At 40.2% G+C, this 22,794-nt stretch overlaps 1 protein-coding gene and 1 long non-coding RNA gene across 4 annotated transcripts; one reads left to right on the top strand and one right to left on the bottom strand.

Annotated features, from left to right (window-relative positions):
• Nucleotides 1-56: 56 nt before the first annotated feature.
• On the top strand, nt 57-22,794 carry PPIL4 (peptidylprolyl isomerase like 4). 3 transcript variants are annotated; one of them, XM_064413684.1, is made up of 14 exons: nt 57-203; nt 3,184-3,316; nt 4,948-5,015; nt 5,101-5,165; nt 6,982-7,099; nt 8,684-8,826; nt 9,170-9,266; nt 10,704-10,820; nt 11,769-11,893; nt 14,008-14,074; nt 14,917-15,028; nt 16,539-16,635; nt 17,272-17,410; nt 22,519-22,794. In XM_064413684.1, exons 4-14 carry the CDS (start codon nt 5,131-5,133, stop codon nt 22,738-22,740), a joined length of 1,272 nt encoding a protein of 423 aa, XP_064269754.1. In that variant the 5' UTR covers nt 57-203; nt 3,184-3,316; nt 4,948-5,015; nt 5,101-5,130; the 3' UTR covers nt 22,741-22,794. The 3 variants fall into 3 exon arrangements, with proteins under 3 accessions (XP_064269754.1, XP_064269753.1, XP_064269752.1); XM_064413683.1 differs by lacking the exons at nt 57-203; nt 3,184-3,316 and adding an exon at nt 3,344-3,389; XM_064413682.1 differs by lacking the exons at nt 57-203; nt 3,184-3,316 and adding an exon at nt 4,407-4,504.
• Nucleotides 17,002-22,523, bottom strand: LOC135296841 (uncharacterized). Its single transcript, XR_010358863.1, has 2 exons — nt 22,312-22,523; nt 17,002-18,054 (listed from the first exon to the last, which is right to left on the bottom strand). It is a non-coding gene; the product is annotated as an uncharacterized LOC135296841 (long non-coding RNA).

The raw sequence follows: 22,794 nt of genomic DNA, 5'->3' as shown, positions 1-22,794 counted from the left end.
GGCCGGGGCAGTCACACAGCGCCAGCCAGCCTGCCCTGGGGCATGGCAACCTCTCACCCTTCTGTCTGTATAACATTTGCCATCTGCTCTCTGTCACCCATCTGCAAGGCCCCTTTGCAAACGGGGTGACAGAAGACAGTGTGGGTCTAATTTGCACTGGAGCTGCAGCATTCACATCCACAATCTGCCAGGCAAGAGCTCAGGTTAGAATCGGTCACAGGCTTAGTGTTTATAGGTTACAACTTACCTCTAAAACCGAGAAACTATTTAACTTTTAAACCATTTATCCCTTAGAGAAAAACCCAACTACTAGAGAAAATAATCTGTAAACAGAAAAGCAGTTCATAAACAGGAAACATAAGTTGTAAACAAATCAAGCTCTTATATGAACTGACACTTCAAGAGTCTTGGATTTCCATGGGATAGGTCCTTGTGATGTTTGTTGAGGGGACATCAGGATAAGCAAATGTATCCAGCGTGTTCCAGTGTCCATTGAAACACATTTATCAGCTGGTTTAGGCAGCTGAATATCATAGGATTATTGTGCTGTTACATGATTGGTTCAAGACATGAGAACATGACACTACCTAAGACTTCAAGGTGGGATTGTACATTCACCCAACCTTTTTCCCCTTTTTTGCTTTGTATTAATAACTAAAAATAGGAACTTTCAACAGTATTAATAAGGTAGGGGGTTGCTGAGGGGGTCTCTTTTTCACTATGAGGACTTGAAGGAACCTCTTCCACATGAAAAACGAAAAAGGATTTAACTTTTGTGAAGTTTGTATATGAATATATTTTTCTCAGAGGTTTTCTTTGTTTTCTATTTTTTAAAAAAACAAGCTTATGTTAATATCTAGTGCAAACCAACATTTTTAACATGAACAACTTATGAACAATTGAAGAAATATAGGTATTTAAATTTTCTTCTTAATATGGTAACAGTGCAAGCAATATTAACAGATGACTTTTAGGTTTTGGGGTTTTTTTAAATGATGACAGGTGGCAAATTCTCAGTTAAAAATAATTTTGCGACTGAAGTTTGCTTATGATATTTCTAAATTAATGTTCTATGTATGCTTTAGTCTAGATCTAGATCTAGAATGTTAGGATTATTATATTCTTAGAATCTTCCAGGTCAATTTAGCTATATTACAAGTAGAAATACAATGAGAAAACTTATTAAAATATGTTCTAGGATCTGTTTAATGCACTGTAGCCCATGTCCGAGACAGAAGTGTAATATTTTCTTAGTAACTGTAACTTCAGTTACAGAGACTTATTAATTCAGTTATCAGAGGCTTATTAATTTTTGTTGTAGCTAGTATAAACAACAATAATAAATATTGTACTGTGAGTTCTAGGACATACTTCTGTCTTGGTTTGAAAAGACAGGTGTCTGCTAAGGAAGTCAGGAGCTTCCCCTGAACTAGCAACTGTAAATCCCCTCCCTCCAAATTGTTATGAATTTGAAATTAAGGGGGGCTCTCAGACAAAGATATGTGAGCAGGAATAGCAGTTCTTTATTAGGGAAGAAAATTTTAAAAATAAAATAAACAATGCAGTTATACAAAACAACACTGACAGAGTCAGAATACAGCCTGACACCCTGTTGGTCAGGGTGTTGGTAGCAGTCCAATTGGAATGGTGGCTGCAGTCCTCCTGGAGTGCCAGGTGTGGTTCTGTTGGAACAGTAGTTCTGTAGAAGGGTGTAGTCTTCCTCTGAAGATCCAGTGGAAAAGGCGGCTGTTCCTGTGGGAAATCCAGTGGAAAGGCTGTTCTGGCGTCCCAAAATCTCAGATTATATCCAGTTACGAATGCTTGGTTCCCCCCTCTGGGCAGAGCCCCTTATAATGGGATGCTGTGATTTTATCAGTCATGCAGTGACACTCAGTGGCCCACTAACAGCAGATGTCTCCCCGGAGGGAGGATTGCTTTGTGGAAGAGATAAAGAAAACTGCCCAATTAACAGAAGATAACTGCCACACCTCTAACAGATGGCAAATACAATACCTATTGCCTTGCCATCTAGGACAAGTTCTTAGACTGTTGTGCAATTTTGTAACCCTTGTGTGACACTCCTTCAATATTTTTACTCTTAGCACATGTTATTAGTCTGTTAGAGTCTGTGGAATATGAGAACCTTTCAGAGGGGGACTGTGAGGATTCATTGAGGTTTGAGGGGTAGAAACTTGGTGTTTGTTTGCTTTTTCACTGCCCATATGGAGGGAGGTGCTGGTTTCCTGCTGGACTTGGTGAGAGAGTGGCCCTCTCTTAGCTGCTGTGGAACAGCTTTGCCATGTGGTTGGCACCATCTTTTCAGGACAGCTTGGTTGCTGTTATTCCCACAGCACCACATCCCTGCACGTTTCTTTCCACTGCTTTTTGCTGGGTGGGCCCCCACAGGGGTGTTTCCCACGCTCTGTTTCTGGGTTTGGTGCCCGCAGCTCTTCTCAGGGGCCAGGGCTGGCAGCTCTCCCTGTGGCTCACCGAGCGTGCCCCCACCTTTCCTGGGGGAGCCCTGGAGGCTCTGTCTGAGCCCTCCCCATTGCACAGCCTGGCCACAGGTTCTTGCATGGTCCACAGGTCCTTCAGATGTCCTTGTCCTCCAGCCAGGGCCAGGTGGCTCTGGAAGGGAAGGCGTCCTTGTCCTCAGCAGCCCCAGGTCTCCCTCCTGGCCTTTCGTGAGCACTGTTTTCCTTGCATTGTCGGGTAGTGCTCAGGAGTGGGGGCAAAACCAAGCCCTGTGGCCAAGGTGAGCAATGAAAACTGTCCCTGGCACACCTGCCCATGCCAGCCCATGCCATTATTCCCTGCTGTGGCTCAGCTCAGCTCAGCCCAGCCCTCCAGGAACCTGGGTGACAGCCCATCGCTTGCTCTGCTGCCAAGGAGGCTGCAAACGAGGTGTTCCTTACCTGCTCATAGCTTGGACAGGGGAGAGAAGGCTTCATTATCAACCCCTCTATCTGGCTTTTTCACACTGGTTTGGGAATATGACAGAGCATGTCAGACAATGAATAGAAGTTAGACTTTATATTGATGATTTTTTTTTTTTTTGCCTGCACAACAGTTTTATTGAAATGCCTAGCAAAAAAATATCAAATTTATTTCACTGGGTTCTGGACCAAGTCCTAGCATATAAGCCCTTGCTCATAGTACACTGTGTTTATTTATCTGTTTCAGATGCTGAGCTTGACACATAGATATGATATATACTGCACCGATTTTGAAAAGAGGTGGCTTCCTTCAGCTTGTGACAAATCCTGTTTGGAAACAATGCATAGCCTCCAAGGGGAAACTTGAAGAATAGGAAAAGGCAAGCACCCCTGTACAGCCTGAGAGAATAGGCTATGAGCACATGCAGCACCAGAACAAAGAACACCACACAGATATTCTTGTGGGCCTGCAAGGCATGAGCTAAAGTCTGCACATGCCTCAGAAAAACCAGGGTTTGTAGTGTTTCCTACGAGCAGCAATGCCGTGCCAGCATGCTTGTGCAGCACAGCACAGCACAGGAACGCATCATCTGTGTCAGATGGGAGCTCTGCGGGCGTGGGGTGCCCTGCCCAGCTCCTCGGGGTGTCAGCACATCCTCCTGTCCCGCTGCTGTCAGGGTTCCTCCACCACCCTGGGCACCAGGGCACCTGAGGTGCTCAGTTCGACCTCAAGCTGGCAGTGTCCCTGTTCCTGTAATGTGTGGCTCTTACCAGCATGTGGCACAAGAGACTGAGTGGACTGCCTGCACTCCTTGAGCAAGAGTTTTGGGGCCTTACAGCAGCCTAGAAGGGCACTAAGTAAAGCAGATGCTTGGGAAGCTCTATCTAGTGAACCAGAATTAACCTAATCTCATTATTTCCATGCACCTTGCATAACTGAACAGATGGGTCACACTCCAAATATCTTCCTTTTTAAATGTTTCCACTCCTTGCAGTCCTTAGCTGACGTCTGCTCCTCATTGATTTTACAGTCACTAAGTAGATGCTTCACGGTCACCAGCTGTGTGAGGACGGGAATTATGTCTCTCGGTGGGAAGCGCTTGGGTCTGTCAGGTTTTCATGATTGTAAATCCAGCTTCTTGTGCTTGGCCACAACAGTTCACATGACTCGGCAGCTTACAAGAGCATGGGCTGGGCTGAGGACTGCCCAGGGGAGATGGTGGATTCACCGTCCCTGGAGGCATTTAAGGAACGACTGGGTGTGCCAGTTATGTCTCAGCTTGAGCTCCATCTCAGAGGGAGGTCTTTTGCAGCCGACTTGTTCTGTCTGAAAGCTTACCAGGATCTTACATATCAAAGAACACCTCGCCTTAACTTTTACACATTCCTCGTTTTCCACCGCGCGCTCCCTCAGGACTGCGGGCACAGCCCGGCCCGCGGGGTCCTCCGCGCCGCCAGGGGGCGCGCCAGCCGTGGGCGGGCCGCGGTGCGCGCGGCCATGGCGGTGCTGCTGGAGACCACGGTGGGCGACCTGGTCATCGACCTGTACACGGAGGAGCGGCCCCGCGGTACGAGCCGCCCCGCACCGGCTTTCCCTGGCCCCGGGCTCGGCCCTGAGCCCCCCGGCAGCGGCCTTCCCCTTGGCGGGCGGGTGGCGGCCTCGCTCGGGACAGAGGCCGGGGGATGCCGTCAGCGCTTGCGGCCGCAAATGCAATATCTGCTAAATAGAAGGGCTGCCGTCAGCTTCTTTCTCAAGGGTTTGAAAAGAAACTGCTTCTGAATAACTAGCCGTGTTTAGGGTTCTTTGAGTCGCTGGAGATGGTTTGTAGGCAGGGAGGAAATGCTGCGTCTCTTTGGAGCATTTCTCTCAGCGTTCAGGGGTTGTAGCCTGATAAGTCTCGATACAGTCTGCTCCAAAACCACCTTTCTGCGCCTTAAACCAGGGCTCTGCTGCATCTATTCTAATTGTATCCGGAGTTTCCTTGGCCAATGTTGCTATGATTTCTTGCAGCTTGTCTGAATTTCCTGAAGCTCTGCAAAGTCAAGTACTACAACTATTGCCTTATTTATAATGTACAGGTGAGTATTCTCAATTCCTTGGTTTTTGGTTGGTTTAAATTCACAAACATAAAAGCAATATCTGATGTATTCTCCTTTGTGACAGAGGGATTTTATTATACAAACTGGTGACCCCATGGGAACTGGTCGTGGAGGGGAATCCATATTTTGGTAAGTGTTTATGTATAAAAATGATACATACATATGTATATATCTACATATATATATCTAAACAGAGAATTTGTGTACGGGAGTAGGACTTCCAGTTAGATTGTCTTCAGCTTTTTTTGGGGCAGAATTACTGGTGGGAAGTAAAAATGTTGATGCATAAGCATCTTTGGTTTTCATACTTAGATACCTTTTTAATTTCTATGCTGTAATTCATTGTTTTTTTCCTGGAAGTTGTTCTCTCTTTGGCCTTAGAGCTGAAGTTACAGGTAACAACATTTCTGTCTGTTTAAAAGCTGGCAAATAACTGTGTTTAGAAAAAGTATCTATGGCTACAGTACTTTTCTTTATAGTCGTGATACTTTTCTTAGCACAGTATAACTATGGTAAGAAAAGTATCATGACTAAATGCTCCGTAGAAGACAGAATTAATTAGGATTGTGAATACATTTATTATTATAACAAAATGTACTAAATTGAGCATGACTGGAGCATAGAGGCTGTGCTTGATTTCCTCTTTGTATAAGAAAGTGATCTCCTTACTTGTGTTTGCTTTAGTCATGTTGGATGTTTATGAGGAAATCGCTTTTCTTATTTGTTCAAGTTTTTGGTGGTCACAGAGACAAGAGTTGAGAGAATCATTCAGACAGCTAGGATGGAGTTAAAGTGCACATGTTCTGTATGATTAGTTTGAAATAGTTATTAAAAGCAGAATTAAAATTACAGAGCAGAACTACTTACCAGGGAGATGCTGGGGAGCACAATATACAGCAATGAAAGAGTTCAGCTGGAACAGAGACAGTGTTTCTAGAGTAGTGTTTGCTTTTGTAAGTCAGTCTGTCAGAGCCTCTTAAATACAAAACCTGGAGCTCATGGATCCATGAATCACCACTCCAGTGGTCCTGGAAGCAGTGGACCTGTGCTAAGCAGATGCAAGTCTGGGTAGGTAAACTTGCCAGACTTGCCTGTCTCTGTACACAAGTAAATTAAGTTTATTTTGATACGTTACAAATCATCTGAGACAAATTGGGAAGTGCAGTGTGATGAGAGAGTGTCAGATCCTGTCTGGCAATAGCATGGAGAAGGTCAGTTTGTCTTTTGTACCTGTTTGTTTCTGCTGCAGTCCATGAAACTGGAGTTCCTGTTCTTGCAGGCAAAGTTTAATTTGAATCCTCTCTTCAGAGAGGCTAGCACCTGCTTAGCAGAATGAGTTTAAACACAGCACTATCCTTACGTTTGGGCAAACATGGTTATTGATCATGCATCTGTCAGTCTGTGGAGTGAGACAAAATAAGTGATAGCAGAGTTAGACATAAAAAATTAAAAGGAATGCAACAATGTGCTATATCCTGTATATCCCAAATTACTGTATGAAGTCTGTCTGTAAGATGAACTGATTTTGCATATAGATATACTGCTTTTCTGTTTTTCTTGGGAGATAAATTTTTGATGTAAACAGCTGCATTTCTACAGTGTGGAATAATTTATTTTTGCAGAACCTAGTTAAAATGTATAGTTCCTTCATGCACCAGAAAAATGTTACGTGTTATACTTAAGAATATATAAGTATACCCTTCCCATCCCCCAAAAAGCCTCTGTGAAATGTCCAGAGAAAAATTTATTGTTCCTTGCATTATAAACTGTGGAAGTGTACAGGTCCATAAATATGTTCATAAAATATAGGTTTATTTGAAGACCTAATATAAATGTGAAATGTAAAAATTTTTTGAGATACCGTTTACAGTTTTAAAATATTTGATTAGCTCACTTTTACAAATTCCTTTTTCTTGTAACATATTTGTTATATATCTTTTTTTAGTCAACTGTATGGTGATCAAGCCAGATTTTTTGAGGCAGAAAAGGTGCCAAGAATCAAGCACAAGAAGAAGGGAACTGTGTCAATGGTGAACAATGGCAGTGATCAGCATGGATCACAGGTCAGCACTATGTTAATTCTTTGATCTGATTTTGCTAATGTTAAAAATAGCCAGAGGAAAAAATCTGTCATTAAATGGGAGTGAAAGTTAAGGAAATTGAGTTTTGAAATAATACTGACATTTTCTGGTCATGGCTTTGTGTTAGTTTGGAAATTGTAATCATGTCACAGTTTCTCCTGTATGGTTACTTGAAAGTACGTTAATAATGTAAGTTTGCAGTTTTACCCAGTGTTGGTATATTTTTGAAAGTGGTCTTGTGCTGTTTGCTGTTCATGCACCCAAAGATTTTGCTGTAGGTAATTCTTGTTACTTATCTTGTAAGGTTTTTTTGTTTTTAAAGCTCATAGAACACTTATTATTTCTGAACTATTATTATTTTAGGTGCATTAGGTCACTTACATGAATTAAAATGCCTCATTTTTAATATCCATATATTTTAATTTTTAAAAAGAGGGATTTTTAATAATCAAAGAACAATTTTAAAAAAGGTAGGATTTTATTTGAGCTAGAGCTTGTAATATATACGGGTTGTTATGCTGCTTCCCTGCATTGCATATATGTAAAATGGCATGCTTGGGGTATTTAGGAAAAAGAGATGACATCTGTATTTATATTTAAGATGCAGCCTGCTAGTGTATATGCAGGTGCGTGGGAATGAATGCTGTTCCCAGGAACAGCAGTTACTGTAGCTTCTTCCTTGGGAAAGAAAAATTCCAGAAAGGAACTACATGGAGTTGCCTTACAAATATAGTGTAGCTTAGTGTAACCTTTACCAAATACTAACCAATCTTAACTGTGTTGCAGAGAGAATGAGGATGTTACCAGTCAGACTGTGAAGTGTGGGTGCAGCAGTTGTGTCCTCTTATTTGTGCATATCTGCCTCTTCCTCCCTCCTCCATTACCAAGTGCCCTCTATAATTTGTTGTTAAATTCTCAGCTGGCATCAGTTTTCATAGTTTCAGTTTTACCTTAAGGTGAAAGATCTCGTTTGTGATAAGATACTTTCCAGTACCAGCGCAAGCTGATCTAAGACAGTGTGTGCTAGTTCTTCTCTCAATGCTACTGCATCCTGTTTTTCAGGAGACAAGGTTTGTGGGAAGAAAGGAAAAAGGTCTGGGTAGAATAGGTAAAGATAGTAGGTAAAAGTAGTGCTGTGGGAGATAGGTGAAGATAGTACTAGGGAGTTTTTTTGCCAAATTTATGAAAAAATACCTGCCAAATGCTGCTCTTTCTGTCCTTTCCCTTTCATCAGCTGTGATGCCAGTCACATCCTGTGCTGGTCTTGCTCACCACACCTCCCCAGCAGAGATCTCTGTTCCTCCAATGCCCTTGTGCCCAATTACCAATTCACAGAAGAGTCCTGTGAGCTGCATCCACAGGCTCCTGCAGAGGAGATTTCCTCAGGCAATGGCTCTGAGCTGTACATTGGCTCACCACATTCTCAGAGCAGTCTTCTACAAAAAATGGGAAGAGGCTTTATTTCCCCCACTGAATTTTGTGAGAGTATGTTAAGGTAAAAAAAAAAAAAAAAAGTAACCTGAATTTTTGTATTTACTGTTTCTAGTTTTGTATCTTCTTTTGTAGTTCCTCATTACCACAGGGGAAAACCTGGATTATCTTGATGGTGTACATACAGTATTTGGAGAAGTGACGGAAGGCATGGATGTGTTGAAGACAATTAATGAAACCTTTGTAGATAAGGATTTTATCCCATATCAAGATATCAGGTGTGACTGCTTTTAACTCTACTTTTTGAGGAATACATTGCTATTAAATGAATTTACTTCTTTGTGGAAACTAGATGAATATCATGATGTCAGGTGACCTGTATGTGCTATCTTAAATCCTTTTCTCCCCCAGTGTTAACAAGTACTAAATAAACAAGTATGTACAAAAATATTTAGCCAGGTTGTCCTTCCAAAAGCATCAGTGCCAGAATTTACAAGTGCACAGGATATTTTGCTGTTTGGGATACAACAGAGATTTAGTGGAGCTGGTGTGCTGTTGGTTGGGTAAACTAAGTTTTACTTGCATGTAGCCAATGCTGATCGTGATTTTGTTTCCCCTAAGGATAAATCATACAGTAATTTTAGATGATCCCTTTGATGACCCCCCTGGCTTGTGTGTTCCTGATCGCTCACCAGAACCTACAAAGGAACAGCTTGACGTGAGTGTTCGCAACAGGGAAAAGTTGGAAGAAATAATTAAATAAGTTTATCTCAATTAGTGTCCAACACAGATTTGGCCAAAATAAGAAATCAGTCTTCAAGATTTTGTGTCTCAAATTTGTGTCCTAAAAGAGCTACACATTTTTCCATGCAGGAGGTGTTCTTCTACAGTGCCAGCTTGAGTTCTGATATGTCAAATGCTTCTTGGTTATTTGGAGCTGCTGCTGTGTTTAATCAAATACAGCTGCTTAACCTTTCAAGAGAAGGATAAAAGCATGACTTGGGTGCTCTCCCCTGTGGCTCCAGTGGAGATGTGTTTGAAAGCTGTATTTTAGATTTCTATTTACAGTGTAGATAGGAAGAACATTCAGAATATTCAATGCTAGTGTTACTGGTTTTCTGTATACTCTGGTAGAAGACAAAATATAACTAACATTTATTAATATTAAAATGGTTACTGCTATTTTCCTTTTAAATGTGAATAGGTTGTGTTTCAGTGGAAATAATCTTGGTCATTCTTAGAGTTATATGTGCAAGCACACATACTACTGTGGGCTATTTGTTCAAACAGAAGGAATTTTATAAAAAATACTTGCAGTTATTAATAATTTACTCATAGTATGCAGTTACAGAAATTGTATGTGACATTGTTCCCTTGTATGGAAACAGTTGTTTCAAGTAATGAATTAATTAACTAGAGAGAAGATTGTATCTATTAAGCTTAAAAATAAACAATTACAATATTGAAATTAGGGTTTCATGGTATGTGTGCACAGTGGTTGAGCTCTGATGTACCTTCAGATATGTTAAGAATAAAGTATTTAGTAGCTCACTGCCAGCAGCATAGAGATGTGAAGACTTGTACTGAGGTTTTTCCCTCATAGCCTGTCTGAGGATAGGCATATCCTCCCCTTTTAGCATAGAAAGGTCTGTCAGAAAGGCAGCATCCTAGAGATGCTGGTGAGGAGAAAAAAACAAACCTCAAGTTTTGCCTAGGTATAGATGTATAAAACCAAAATTATTATTGTGCTGTGCTATATTTAATGTCTTGCTAGACACAGAAGATATTTGCAGTGTTCCTTACCTTCATTTGTGGCAGGAGTTATCTGCATGAGTTGACACTTGTGAGATGTTTAGTGGGTGGGTATATATAAAAGAATTTAGAATACCTCACTGAGTATGGTTCAGACTAGTGACAGAAGTTCAGAAATGGTTCACAGTGCCTGAAATATGAGGGTAACATCTTCTCTTTTTTTCTTTCGTTCTAATCTAAGTGGGAAAAATACAATGAAAGCCCAGTTCTGCAGACATACAGTTCTTAAGCATTTTTCGTGTCTTGAAGGGTGAGGGAAGAGGTTGTCCAAGTAATAGTTGGAAAGTGAGAAAGAGTTTTGGCCATGGCTTGGTAATAAATAGCCTTTTCCTTCATTTTTCAGAGTGGCAGAATAGGAGCAGATGAAGAAATTGATGACATGAAAGGACGGACTGCAGATGAAATAGAAGAAGCTCAGGCAGAAAAAGAAGCAAAAACTCGTGCCATTCTTTTGGAAATGGTGAACATCTTTCTGTATTTACCTTTTAGATCTTATTCCTCTGTGCGTGCATGTTATTAAGTCTAGGAGGATGTGTACTATTTATCTTGAAATTACCTATCTGGTGATGAAGTCATGTTTCAGAATCTGTTGTACAGTGAAAGGGTTGAGCACGAGCACTCATGTTGTGGTTTTCTGATAACACCAGTGATACTTCATTGTCAGAGTGGGCCAGTGGAGGCTTTCTAAAAACTTGCTGGAAATTCATCCAGTTAAAAAAATGTAACAGACATGGTATGCTGCTGTAATACCTGCAGTCCTGGAAAAGTTTTAGCATGTGTGGGAGAGAGCTGAGCTCATTTGTGATAAACTCCTCCCAGTGCATACAGTGGTAAACTCCATAGTAACAAAAATTGTAAAGCTTTGAAGTTCCTTTTTTTTTTTTCTTTTTTCTTTGTTTTGTTTTGGTTTTTTGTTTGTTTGTTTGTTTTTGTATTTTGAGAAAAAAGGAGAAGTAAATAAAAACTACACACCATTGAAAGATGAGTGAATCCATCTCACTTTCTTACAACTACCAGATTCAAATTTATGGTGAATAGTTTGCCAGCAGAGACTTAGTCCAAGATCAAGCCAGATCTGGCCACAATGTTGCAGTAGATTTGTAGGGACAAAAAGGGTGCACTTCCACCTTTTAGAGCTGTCTGGTTTTTATGCTAAGAACAGAAAAAGCACAGTAGAACGTATTTGTGAAGTTTCATGAAGTTCAGTGATGGAATTGCAAATAAATAATAAATTTAAGGTGCTATAGAAAACAGGTTTTTTTGTAAGACTGAATAGCAAAAATATTTAATAAAGTTTTGATTTTGTGATAGGAATGTGAGATCACACAAAAAATGTGTTCCCAGTGCGCTGTGCTACCTACAGAGGGCTTTAGGCCGAAGTGATGAATGTCTTGTTTCTGTATCCCAGGTGGGAGACTTGCCAGATGCAGACATCAAGCCACCAGAAAATGTGCTTTTTGTTTGTAAACTGAATCCTGTGACCACAGGCGAAGACCTGGAGATAATATTTTCACGATTTGGTCCCATTAAAAGGTAATTATGATAAAAGAGAAAACCTTCTTTGTTCAAACTGAACTTGATTCCTCCCTGTACATTCAGGTTGGGGTGTAAAGGAGTAGTCTGCTGTCTCAGGAGATTTATGCTCTGTTTCGATAGAGACCATAACAATGGGAATCAAAGGCAGATCTAGCTAGATAAGTATCCTGTCCCCAGGAGTGGTTTTAAGGAAAGCCTAAAGTGTAGGAACCAAGAAGAAATATGACACTCCTCTTTGCTCCCATCCTCTCACTCCTTTCAGCAGTTTTTATGTCTCATGCTCAGTGAGCTGGATAGTCTCTGGGTTTTTCTTTCCTGTGGGAGTATGTGTGGTTTGAGATAAAGCACCAAACATCTGTGGCGTCTGATGTACTCCTTGTAAGGTGTTCCTCACTCCTGCTGCCCTTCTCAGTTTTGACCTTGGCTTCTAGTAGTTTCAGCTGGTTCCTTCTAGTACTGCTATCAAAAGACAGGGTGGGCAATGAAATCTGCTTTTCTACACTCCTCTATCCTACACCCCAAAGTTATTTTTTTTCCTTGCTAAGAGCACTAACCCTCATATTCATGCTTCTTCATAGTAGAGACTTAATTACCTTGTTTCACTTTTCTTGTCTTTTCCCCATTCTTTTGTTTTCATCTCAAGATAGGAGAACCCAAACTGCACACAGTTTTGGAGAAGTTACAGATTTATAGTGGAACAGTTTTGTTCTCTGTTTTACTCTCAACTCCTTTTCTAGTGAATGCTAAAGCTGTTTTTTTTCATTGGGGTATTTTGGGAGTGTTTGGGATTTTTTTACAGTATACAGTTAAGGTTCAACCCAACCCATGCTAGCTTGTTGCATGTTTATCGATGCAAAGATGTTCCTTATGCCCTTTCTGCTTACTTTCCCAAAAGCCTTTGGTGCAAGAGCTTATTAGAATTTGCAGAGGGATTTCAAAAGACTTCATGAAATGGATTATCATCATCAGCACACATGAGCAAATTGACTCTGTTAGAGCATTTCACTTAAGTTTATTCAGGTGGTCCAGAGTAGGCCCTGTGTATTCAGATGTATGCTAATATTGTTCTGCTTAGAATTGCTAGCAGTTTGTGCAGTGCTGGCACACAGGTCTGCTAAACTACACTGTCTGTGTGTGTGGGAGAAATTGGCATTGTGTGCCACTTTTACTACTCCAGCATAATTTCTCTATGCCATAAGGATTCCTTATTTTTTGTACCTCTGTCAGAGCTGTCACACTTTTGTAGTCCTTCCACTTTCAAATAGGTTCTCTGAATAATCCATGAAGGAGGGTTCTTGCACAAAATCATTGTGCCTTCTGCTGCAAAGAATTCCTATAGCTTGTCTGAATAGCCTTACGGTCTACTTTTTTTTTCTTTCCACCCCCACCTCCCCATGATTTTTTTTCTTTCAGCTTTGATCGTCTTTTGATTGAGGATCCTGATTTGTCACTTCCTCTCTACATGTCTCACATTATTCTCACCTTAATGCCACATGTCCTGCCCTTATTGCCTGTGTGCCCTCCTTCAGCATCCTATAGTCAGAATTCTTATGTCCAGTACAAGAGTTGTGTAATACTGATACAATACTATATTGTTCCCATTTTGCACTACTTACTCAATACTTTCAGGCTTCTTATTTTTGCCCAGTGGACCTGCATGGTGAAAAGTTGGGCTGCTGAAGAGGTGCTTGCTAAGAAGAGAAAGTTTGTCACAGGATATTTGTTTAAACTTTTGCTTAACATGACAGAGAAAGCAGAATGTGAAATTTCTGCTTTTGCATTAGTGAGAAGCAAAAAACTAAAAACAAACAGTAATGTTGGAAAATGTATTTTGTTTGATTGATTAGAAATTCATCTCTAGTTTTGTGCTTCAGGGTAACCACGTGTGAGTTCAGTGTAATTGCTCAAAGCAATGTCTCATGCATTTTTTTCTTGCAAGAGGGAGTCTCAGAATTGGGTGCTTTAATACCTTCAAGGTGTTTAGGTTTTGCGGGTTGGGGTTTTTTGAGTTATTTTTTTAACTCGTACTCTGCCTTTTAAGCAGTGCTTTCCTACCCTACATTTTTTGCTCCAACAGTGTTGACATTTCAATTTCATGTCATTTTTTTCAGTTGTGAAGTGATCCGAGACTGGAAGACTGGTGAATCTCTTTGTTATGCTTTCATTGAGTTTGAAAAGGTATGACATTTAGGTATGAACTGCATGTAGATCCTGCTTGTAAAAGCCCCTTTTTGGTATACTTCCATTTAGGAAAAACACTGATATCTTCAAGCGTGGGATAGCTAATATTTTCTCTTACTGATAGAAACTATAACTTAATTATAGAAGTTGTAGGCCCTGAATGAGGCAAGCATGTAAGTCTATCTCTGTTTGAGCAGCCAGTACAAAAATTTACTTAGACTGTCTTGAAACCAGTGGGAGGGGATCTGGCACTTTTTTTCCCTAGAGTCATTAAGTCTTCAAAGAGTTGGAGAAAGGAATGCTAGGAGCATGCAGCATAAAGAAAGGAGGGTGTGTGGAATAAGATGGATCCATGTGTACAGTTGTTTTCTCTTCTGGGCTTGTAAATGATGCCTGCTGTATCAACACACTGCTCTTACTGTGAGATGGATGGCAATAGTTCTCTTGATGGTGCATAGCTTTATGTGTGCTGGTATCTCTCATCTGTGAGGACAACACTGGAAAGTGTTCTCACTCTTCTTTAGCCTACTTATGTAGTTAAAATGGAACTTTTATCAGTTGTTCTATTTTCCTTTTTTTTTTTTGAATGTCTTACATGTGCCAAACATGTAGCTGGATTGGCAATTTTTTAAAATACTGAAATTGAACTGAAGAATTGGGAATTGAAATGCTGATATTCAGACAAAGCATAACTATTTCTTCTGCAATTCAAATCTGTGGTGCATTAGGCAATTTCAGAAAGAAATGTATGCCACTAAGCAGTTGAATTTGTGTTTGAGCTTTTCTGTGAATATTCCTATGAAGCAATCGTGACTCGAGATTTTCCTGGTTAATATCAGGAGGAAGACTGTGAGAAAGCCTACTTCAAAATGGACAACGTGCTGATAGATGACAGACGGATACATGTGGATTTTAGCCAGTCTGTTGCAAAGATTAAATGGAAGGGAAAAGGTAGGTATATTTGCAATTCTTCAATCCTCATAACTTAATAAGCCATGAATTCTAAACTAAGCATTATACAAAGAGTTAGGAGTTCAAATCATCTCATCTTCAGGCATATAAATGTTCCTAGTACTGTAATAAATAGAGCCAACATAGTTGTTAGTTCTTCCCTTCATTTGTTTCATAAGAAAAAGTAGAAGGGCTTCCTACTGTTACATGAGCATTGCATTGCCACTGATTACCTTTTTAGCCAAAGTAATTTTGCCATTAAACATTTTTTTCATCTCAGATTTTGCACATGATTTTTAAATATATTACTTAAGCAAAATAATATGCCAATACATTGTTATTTTCTAGTTTCTTTATTTGCTGTGTGACAGTCGGGTGTATACAAGAAAAAGTCAGTATTCAGGCCAGGGATTTCTGCTCTTCACCTCCTGTAGGTCAAACATACTGTATGGCAGATTGTATGTTACAAAAACACAATTTCAGATGTTTGAGGATGTTTTGGGAGGAAAAGGGGTGGTGGAAGAAGTGGATGCTGTGGTTATTTGAATAATGGGGGCATAAGCAGAGCACTGGATTTGGAGAGATGTCTGTGCATTGCATTGGTGATATTCTTGTGTGTGGTCTTCTAAAAATGCGGTCAGCCCTCAGTTGTTGGTGTGCAGTTTCTCCAGGTAGGGTTGTGACCATGAACGCTGAGATACTGGAACTTGTCCTGCACAGAGCTGAGATATTCTGTATTCTGACTGTACCAGGTGCTGTAGTGCATCCTGCATTGACTCCCTGCGTGGGAAACTTTACCTGAGGTCTAAATTGTCCAAAATATTGGAGAGCTAACTATATTGTCCTGTCGTGCTTACATAGTACCCAAAAAATGTCCTTCCATCCTCGGTGGTGGTTTCTGGCCCAGCCAGTGAGTGTTGCAGTTCTACGCGTGGCCGTGAGAGGGCAGCACGTTGCCGTAGTTCGTTGATCCATGCATTGGTGCTTCAGTGAGTGGAAACTGAAATCCATCGTGTCCCTCTTTAAATCTAGACGTGAACTTTTTTTGTCATAGTCTTCCGTTTGAATTCTTGAACTGTAGCTGTCTCAGAGGTTTCCCTCCATGCAGACGATAGCAAAAAATCATTTAATGATGAGAAGAGTCTGTGGGCTTTCGTGGTAACAGAACTTTAAGTTGTGTGATATAGGACCTGTAATAGAAATGACACTATGCCAGTTGCTGAATCCTGCTTTGTGATCCTCTTTATGTGTTGTCTCCACTGAACATGAATAAGCAGAAAGCTGGGTGTTGTTTAATGGCATCTACAAGCAAGAGAAGGGCAGAACATCACAACTTGTCCTGCTCTCTTCTAGTCTGTTATGCACATGTCAGTGTTTCTGGAACTGTAGCCTGCTCCGGAGCTCTCTGTGATTATAAAGAGCCCCTAAATCATCATCAGAACTTAGTGATAGTTGTGGGTCTTGGTTGTGTTTGTGGTTAAAGTGACATGAACATATTTTTTGTGGACAGGTGGGCGGTATACCAAGGAAGATTTCAAAGACTATGAGAAGGAACGTGACAAACCTTCGAAATTTGCTCTGAAAGAAAAGGCAAAACCAAAGCAAGAGTATCCTTTTCTTTTCAAAGGTACTTTTTGAATTAAGTAGAATTTATGAGAACAGCCTCGAAAAAACTTCTTATTTTTAAAGCCTGCCAAATGGATGTTTGCCTTCTAGCTCATGTAACCATTTGGTGTTTGAGATGAAATTTAATATTTTGTGGTTTTCACTTTGAATTTAGTCAAATCAAAATGTGCTGTTTCACTTCCATTTTGTGTGCAGGTGAATTATGTTCCTAGTCCACAGCCCTGGAATGACATATGGCATAACAGAGTTCTTAAGTAGTTTCAGAGATGACCTTCTGCATCCAAAATGAGACCATTCTAGTAATTAAATCATTCTGTAAGATTATACTTTGCTTGTGGTAAGCATGAGAGAAAATGCCATAGCTTGTTCAGATATCCACAGGTAGAAAAGAAAGGAGAATGCAGCCTGGCTGTATTGTTTAACAGGACAGACTTCAGTCCTTTTAGCACAGCTGATTTTTTTTTTCTAAAGTGTGTACAACTGTGTTCTGACTGAAATATGTGTTCAGTCTTGGTGAACTCATGTCAGATAAACAGGGATTGGTTTGCTTCCCAGGCTGTTTGTTCTGCTCCTTGCTGATACTGGGAAACAGGTCTGTCCTTAACCAGCACCATCAGTGCCAAGTATGACCTTGTGCTGGATGAGGATGTAGAAGAGTCTCACACAAGTCAGTCGCACTTGGCTAAAAAACAGAAGAAGAAAAAGCACCACCACTCTGAAGATGAAGATGATGACAAGAGGACCAAAAAATCTAAGGTACTGGATTCTTCATGCATTAACTTTATACCTGTTCATTGTTTTCCTCATAAAAGAAGCCAGGAAGAAAGTGTGATACTGAATAAGGACATGGCGTGCAAAGTCCTGTGTAACATACAGCAGCTGTAAACCTACAGAAGGCTGATGTTAATATTTGATTATGAAAGAGGGTTTATTTATGGACTTTTGTAGCTTGGCAGGTCTAAGTGGTTTTTTGCCAAAACATCCTGAAGAGTCAATGTAGCCTCTCATAAAGTAGGGGATCTTCAGCACTTTGAACCTGTTGTTCACATATTCCTACTCATAAAGTAGTAGTTAATTATATTTTATTACTGTAGACTATGTATCATTTTCTTGCCAGAATGTTGAATTTTTCCTCTATGGAGTTGGGAGTACAATCTCTTTGTGTTATCTTTTTGCATTTGTCCTTAACTCTTTTGGAAGTGTTTGTGTAAAATCTGCATGTGGGTTTGCTTGCATCTGGAATGTGCAAGCCTAAGGTGCTGTGAGGTTGGAGCTGTGGAGGACAGCACCAGGAGAGTCATTCTGTCAGTCATTAGTTCCACTGCAGCCTGTCAGGACAGCATTCCCACATTTCTGTGAACTTGGGATACTGAAGATACGGTGTTTTGTGGAAACAAAGTCTGCAATGAGAAAGCAGAGGGTTAACCACCACTGAAATTAGCATTAGGAAGAATTGAGCTAAGCTGGAAAAGAAAAAACCAAACTCCAGTATTTTAACAGTGCAAATTTTTATGAGTGAGAACAGAGCTGTCTTCTAGCAACTTTGCAGAAAGTGAAAAAGTTTCAGCCACAGCAAATAAAGCTATTGTTCCATCCCGAGTTTTGAGTACTGCTGAAAGTTTTGGATGCACAAAGCACACATGATTCTGTTCTTATACATCACTTCTTGTTGAGATGCTTGAAAATGATTTTTCTCATGAAGGTCAGCAACTAAAATCTTCCAGTGAGCCGTACTGCTCATTCATGGACCCAGTCTTTTTGTCACTGCACTAATTCAGTCAAGGTCCTTTGAGTGGAGGGGAGGGGCTTTTACAGGTAGGTAAAGTCCTGACTGCAGTACATGCATACAAGAGGTGTGGACTAATGTTGGTTTAGACTTTCTCCTGTCTATTTGGCTGAAACTGTTGCTTTAGACTTCTTGAAACAGGTATTTTTGCTGGCAATCTTTGTTCCTGATGGTTCAGGAGTTACACCCATGGAACTGGCTGTTCATGTGTTATCAGTAGAGAACATTTTAAAATGATTTGGAAGTCTCCACCCCTGTATTTGGCACAAGTGCTGGCAGCAGTAGTTTTTTAACATCAGTTCTAATCATTGTAAATGGATTGTGAGACTTCATAGCACAGAAACATGAATGAGAACAGAAGGATTCTTGGTGCTGTTTTCAGGTTCTGGAATGGAGCATATTCTAATGCTTGTCTATGTGATCTCTGTGTTTATGTGACTCTTTTGTGATTTAGTCACCTGCTCCTGATGTGGTTTGTTCTTGTAATCTGCTGCTGCTGTGTTCTGGTATCTTCTTTCCCACAGCTTTCTTCTCTCTTAGTCACCTTTGCCCATTTTGCTGTAAGTAGTTTAGCTTTCTTATGCCCTAAATCACAGATGGAGGGTTACTTGTATTCTCTGATGGCAGGCATCATAGTTCCCTCTTGGAGCTATGAAAATTAATTTCTGGGAAGAATTTTTCTCTCTGGATTTGAATATCCTCGTTAGTGTGTACTGTGCAGTATGCACGTACTGAGCAGTATGTACTCAGTCTCACACAGACTCAGTATTTTGGGCATGGCCTCTCTAGTGAAATCTGCAGCTAGCTTAGGTGACAAATCCTGCTTAGCATATGCAAAATTTTAATCCTGTTTTATTTTTTACTATTCATACTTCGGGCATAATATGTGAAACTAAGGGGAAGCAGGCATGTTCCTGAGGTGGAATACATTCAGTGGGAATACTGAGTCCAACACAAAGCATAACAGCATGGAAACTTTTCAGTGAATGGTAGTATTTTTAGTATAGGCAAACAAAGCATTCTCCCTTTACCCTATTTTGTAAATCACTAGATATATTTGAGGTAAGAACTTGAAAATAAAACAGCAGCACAAAAGCTATGCTTCTTACAGAAACTTACACCATGAGTCCATAGTGTGGCAGAGATTTTAATTAAGAGAGATATGGGGCTTATAATGGGAAGTTCTGGCAACTGGAGCTGCAGTTTGTGCTATCAACTCTAGCTATGACTTGAAGGGGTTTTATTTTCTCAATAGTTTCCATGATGTTGAGTTGTTTTTCTGTTCTCTTGCTGGTGTTACTTTTTTCTTTAGTATATTTTGACTCATCCTTTTCTTAGTCTGACACCCATTTCCTGAATCTTTGGCCTCTTTGTTGATGTTTCAAGAATATATTTTTGAGTCTTGTGCTGTTTGACTTCATTCCAGTGGGTAGAAGAGGTAGGGTGCTGTGGCTTGCTTTTAGTAAGTAACAGGATGTGGGTCTGAGGCAGGAGGGTGGACCGCCATGTGGGTTTGTGAATAGGATTTGGTAGAGTTTTTTTGAATACAGGACATGCTTCTGCATGAGATCTATATTAGGACTTTGTTCGCCTTCCAGTTTTCTCTGTGTGATTTCTCTTGGATTTTATTTTTTAAGAGAACTGGATCTGTGAGGTAGTATGGCCTATCCAATAGATTTTTGTGAGACATAGGGACTTCCCGATTTCAGATTTCTGTAGTGCATGGTTTTGGCAGAGGTTCTGATTTTTCTGGTTTTGTTTTCCTGCTTTTACTGCTTATTGGACACTGTTCCCTTCATATTCAGGGTCAAGTTTTATCAAAATCTCCCCCCAGAAAAAGCTCTCTTTATTTGTTTACTCCTTTTAACCTTTAACTACTGTATTTAATGTATGTTAGAGGTGGTGTATTCATTTTACTTCTGTGGCCATGATATTGCTAGCTATTTGACCTGGCACTGCTGTTTAGGAAGTTACTACTTTTGGCAAAATCAGCCACAAACTTCCAGAGAAGCATCTTTCTCTCTTTCCTTATTTCCTTCCCCATGTGTGTTCCAACACAGTGCTGGATTAAGAACTGGGGTGATCATCACTTACTCATTGGCTGATGAGAGGCTGTGATCCTGGATTGAGAAATACAAATTTCAGCAGTAGGAGAGAGCCTGTTTTTAAGAAGCCTGTTTTTAAATATTTTTCTTTTTCTTCCATAACAGTGTGGTTTTGACTTTTGGCCATAAAAATTTGGTTTCAAAATACCTTTTTTTTTTTTAGTAATTTAGTGTGTTTTAAAAATTGACCCTTTTTTCATTTTAAAGTCTTTGGAGTGGAAATCTTATTAGAGGGGAAATGTAACTTATGCTGGCAAGAAATAAAGATACAATTCATTCTATTAATTCAAATTCAGATCTTTTCCTTTACATTGTGATCAAAGTAGCAACAGCTACTGTGGCAACTTTGTTGTGTCTCTTTCAGATTTGTCCTGTACACCTGTACCTTAAATGCTTTTATGAAGGTCACTGTTGTTGTTTAACTCAGTGCTTGTATGACTTCTAAGCCTTTCAGCAAGTTGTCCTTTCCTGTGGCATTCAATGTGGGCCATTTGTCTGTAGTTTGAAATGTTCACTAACCTGTTCTGTGCCCCCACTTGACCAGTAGCTTTGTCTCCAGTGTTTCTTTGGTGGATTGTTCAACTGAGTGCTGTCCTGCTTTTCTCCTGTTTTCCCCCATGTGCTGGGAGGAAACTCCAGCAACAATCCAGTTAGAAGGCAGCCATACACCAAGCTCACCATTTGGTTTTCTAGCCAATATTTTTTGTCTTGTTCCTCTTACTCCTCCACTAGCATGTCCATCATCTGATGTTTGCTCAGGCCTTGTCATAGAGGGACTTGAAACCAATTGGCTTTTTCAAACATATGGAGAGTGAGGCTTTTGGGAACAAGAGTAGTAGTATGGCTGTGCATCATTTTGAGATTGGATGGACAAAGCTCTTACAAGCAGCTGGAGGCATCACTGAGACTTTTTGGTGGATCCAGATTTTAAAGAAATAAAGTTGGACAGTAAAGATGTGGAATAGGCATTTGGCAACCAGTGAGATTACTGTACCTAGCAGTAGCAGAATGTTTTTATTATAGATCAAACCTGTGATTATTTGTGTGTCTGTTTATCCAGAGGGTTTGTGTTGCATATTGTACCCCTAATACTTTCAGCATTATCAATGTCATTCTAAAGGTGGTGTTTGCTCTGGGATCCACCCCAGGCACTGGCTTTCTGCATAAAATCTCTGTTTAAAGTAGAGGTTTTTCACCATTCTTTTAAATAAATGAAGTTTGCTTGTTTGTACATGAAGTGTATGTTAACCATACAGTTGTGAAGGCTGATGTCATGGTACATCCTGAGAAAAATAATATCTGAAATGAGGAAAGAAATATTGTGTGATTTAATGCAGACATTTTTCTTAACTCATATTGATCTGTGCTTAACAGTATTGTTATTAAAATCCCATAAAATTGTATCTCTCTGTTAGCACATACAGTGATATTAAACTGTCAGGTTGTTCATTTTGCTGAAACCTAGAATTTAGGCCATGAAGAATTATTACAGGTAGGTCTTAAAATATGTTATGCATCTGCAAAGCACTGGAATGCCTGTGGGGCTTTAACCAAAACTTATTTTTGGAAATATTTGCATTGCTTAGGTTAAAAAAATCCGAAATCCAAATCTAGCTTACAGACATGTTTGATGGTTGTGAAGAGTTTGATAATATCCATCTGAATGGAAGCCCTGATATAACCAGTTTTTGCTAAAGCTCCTTAGGCAGTGCAAGAAGGATGCCTGACAGCCATGCTTTTTTCCTTAAACACCAACAGAAACTTACTTGTAAACAAACTTGCCTTCTTCAGATGTTTCAGTGGCGAATTTTTGTGTTACCTTCTTCAAATTATCATGGAGGTGAATCTCTTTAAGGTAGTACCAGCTATAGCTGAGGAACCAGCCATGCTTGACTTTTCTCTAGTTCTCTTCGTGCCTCTGTGTGTCTTCCCCTCTTGTTTGTAACTGCATTTCCGTGCAATTCCTTTGCCAGGATTCTGACCGGAAGCACGAAGAACGCTGCAGGGAAAGGACCAAGAGTGAGAAGAAAGACAGGCATCGGAGCCGCAGCCGTTCTCAGGAGAGAGATTACGCTTACAGCAGACAAAAAGACAAATACAGAGAAGACATCCGAGTAAGAGACTGGGATAAAAAAGCAGACAGAAGCAGAAGTCCTAAGAAATCAAAAGACAAAGAGAGGTCCAAGTACAGATGAAGGACAAGGAAAATACAGAGGGGAACTAAAATAATAAATTTAACTTTTTTCTTT

Source organism: Passer domesticus, chromosome 3 (genome assembly GCF_036417665.1).
Source record: "Passer domesticus isolate bPasDom1 chromosome 3, bPasDom1.hap1, whole genome shotgun sequence".
NCBI classification, from domain to species: Eukaryota; Metazoa; Chordata; class Aves; order Passeriformes; family Passeridae; genus Passer; species Passer domesticus.
This window is presented reverse-complemented; position numbering and strand designations above follow the sequence as displayed.

Coding starts and splice junctions, on each gene's coding strand:
- PPIL4 (XM_064413682.1), top strand. CDS start 4,435: ATGGCGGTGCTGCTGGAGACCACGGTGGGCGACCTGGTCATCGACCTG. Junction 8,827..9,169: donor ATCCCATATCAAGATATCAG/GTGTGACTGCTT, acceptor GTTTCCCCTAAG/GATAAATCATACAGTAATTT. Junction 14,075..14,916: donor CTTTCATTGAGTTTGAAAAG/GTATGACATTTA, acceptor GGTTAATATCAG/GAGGAAGACTGTGAGAAAGC.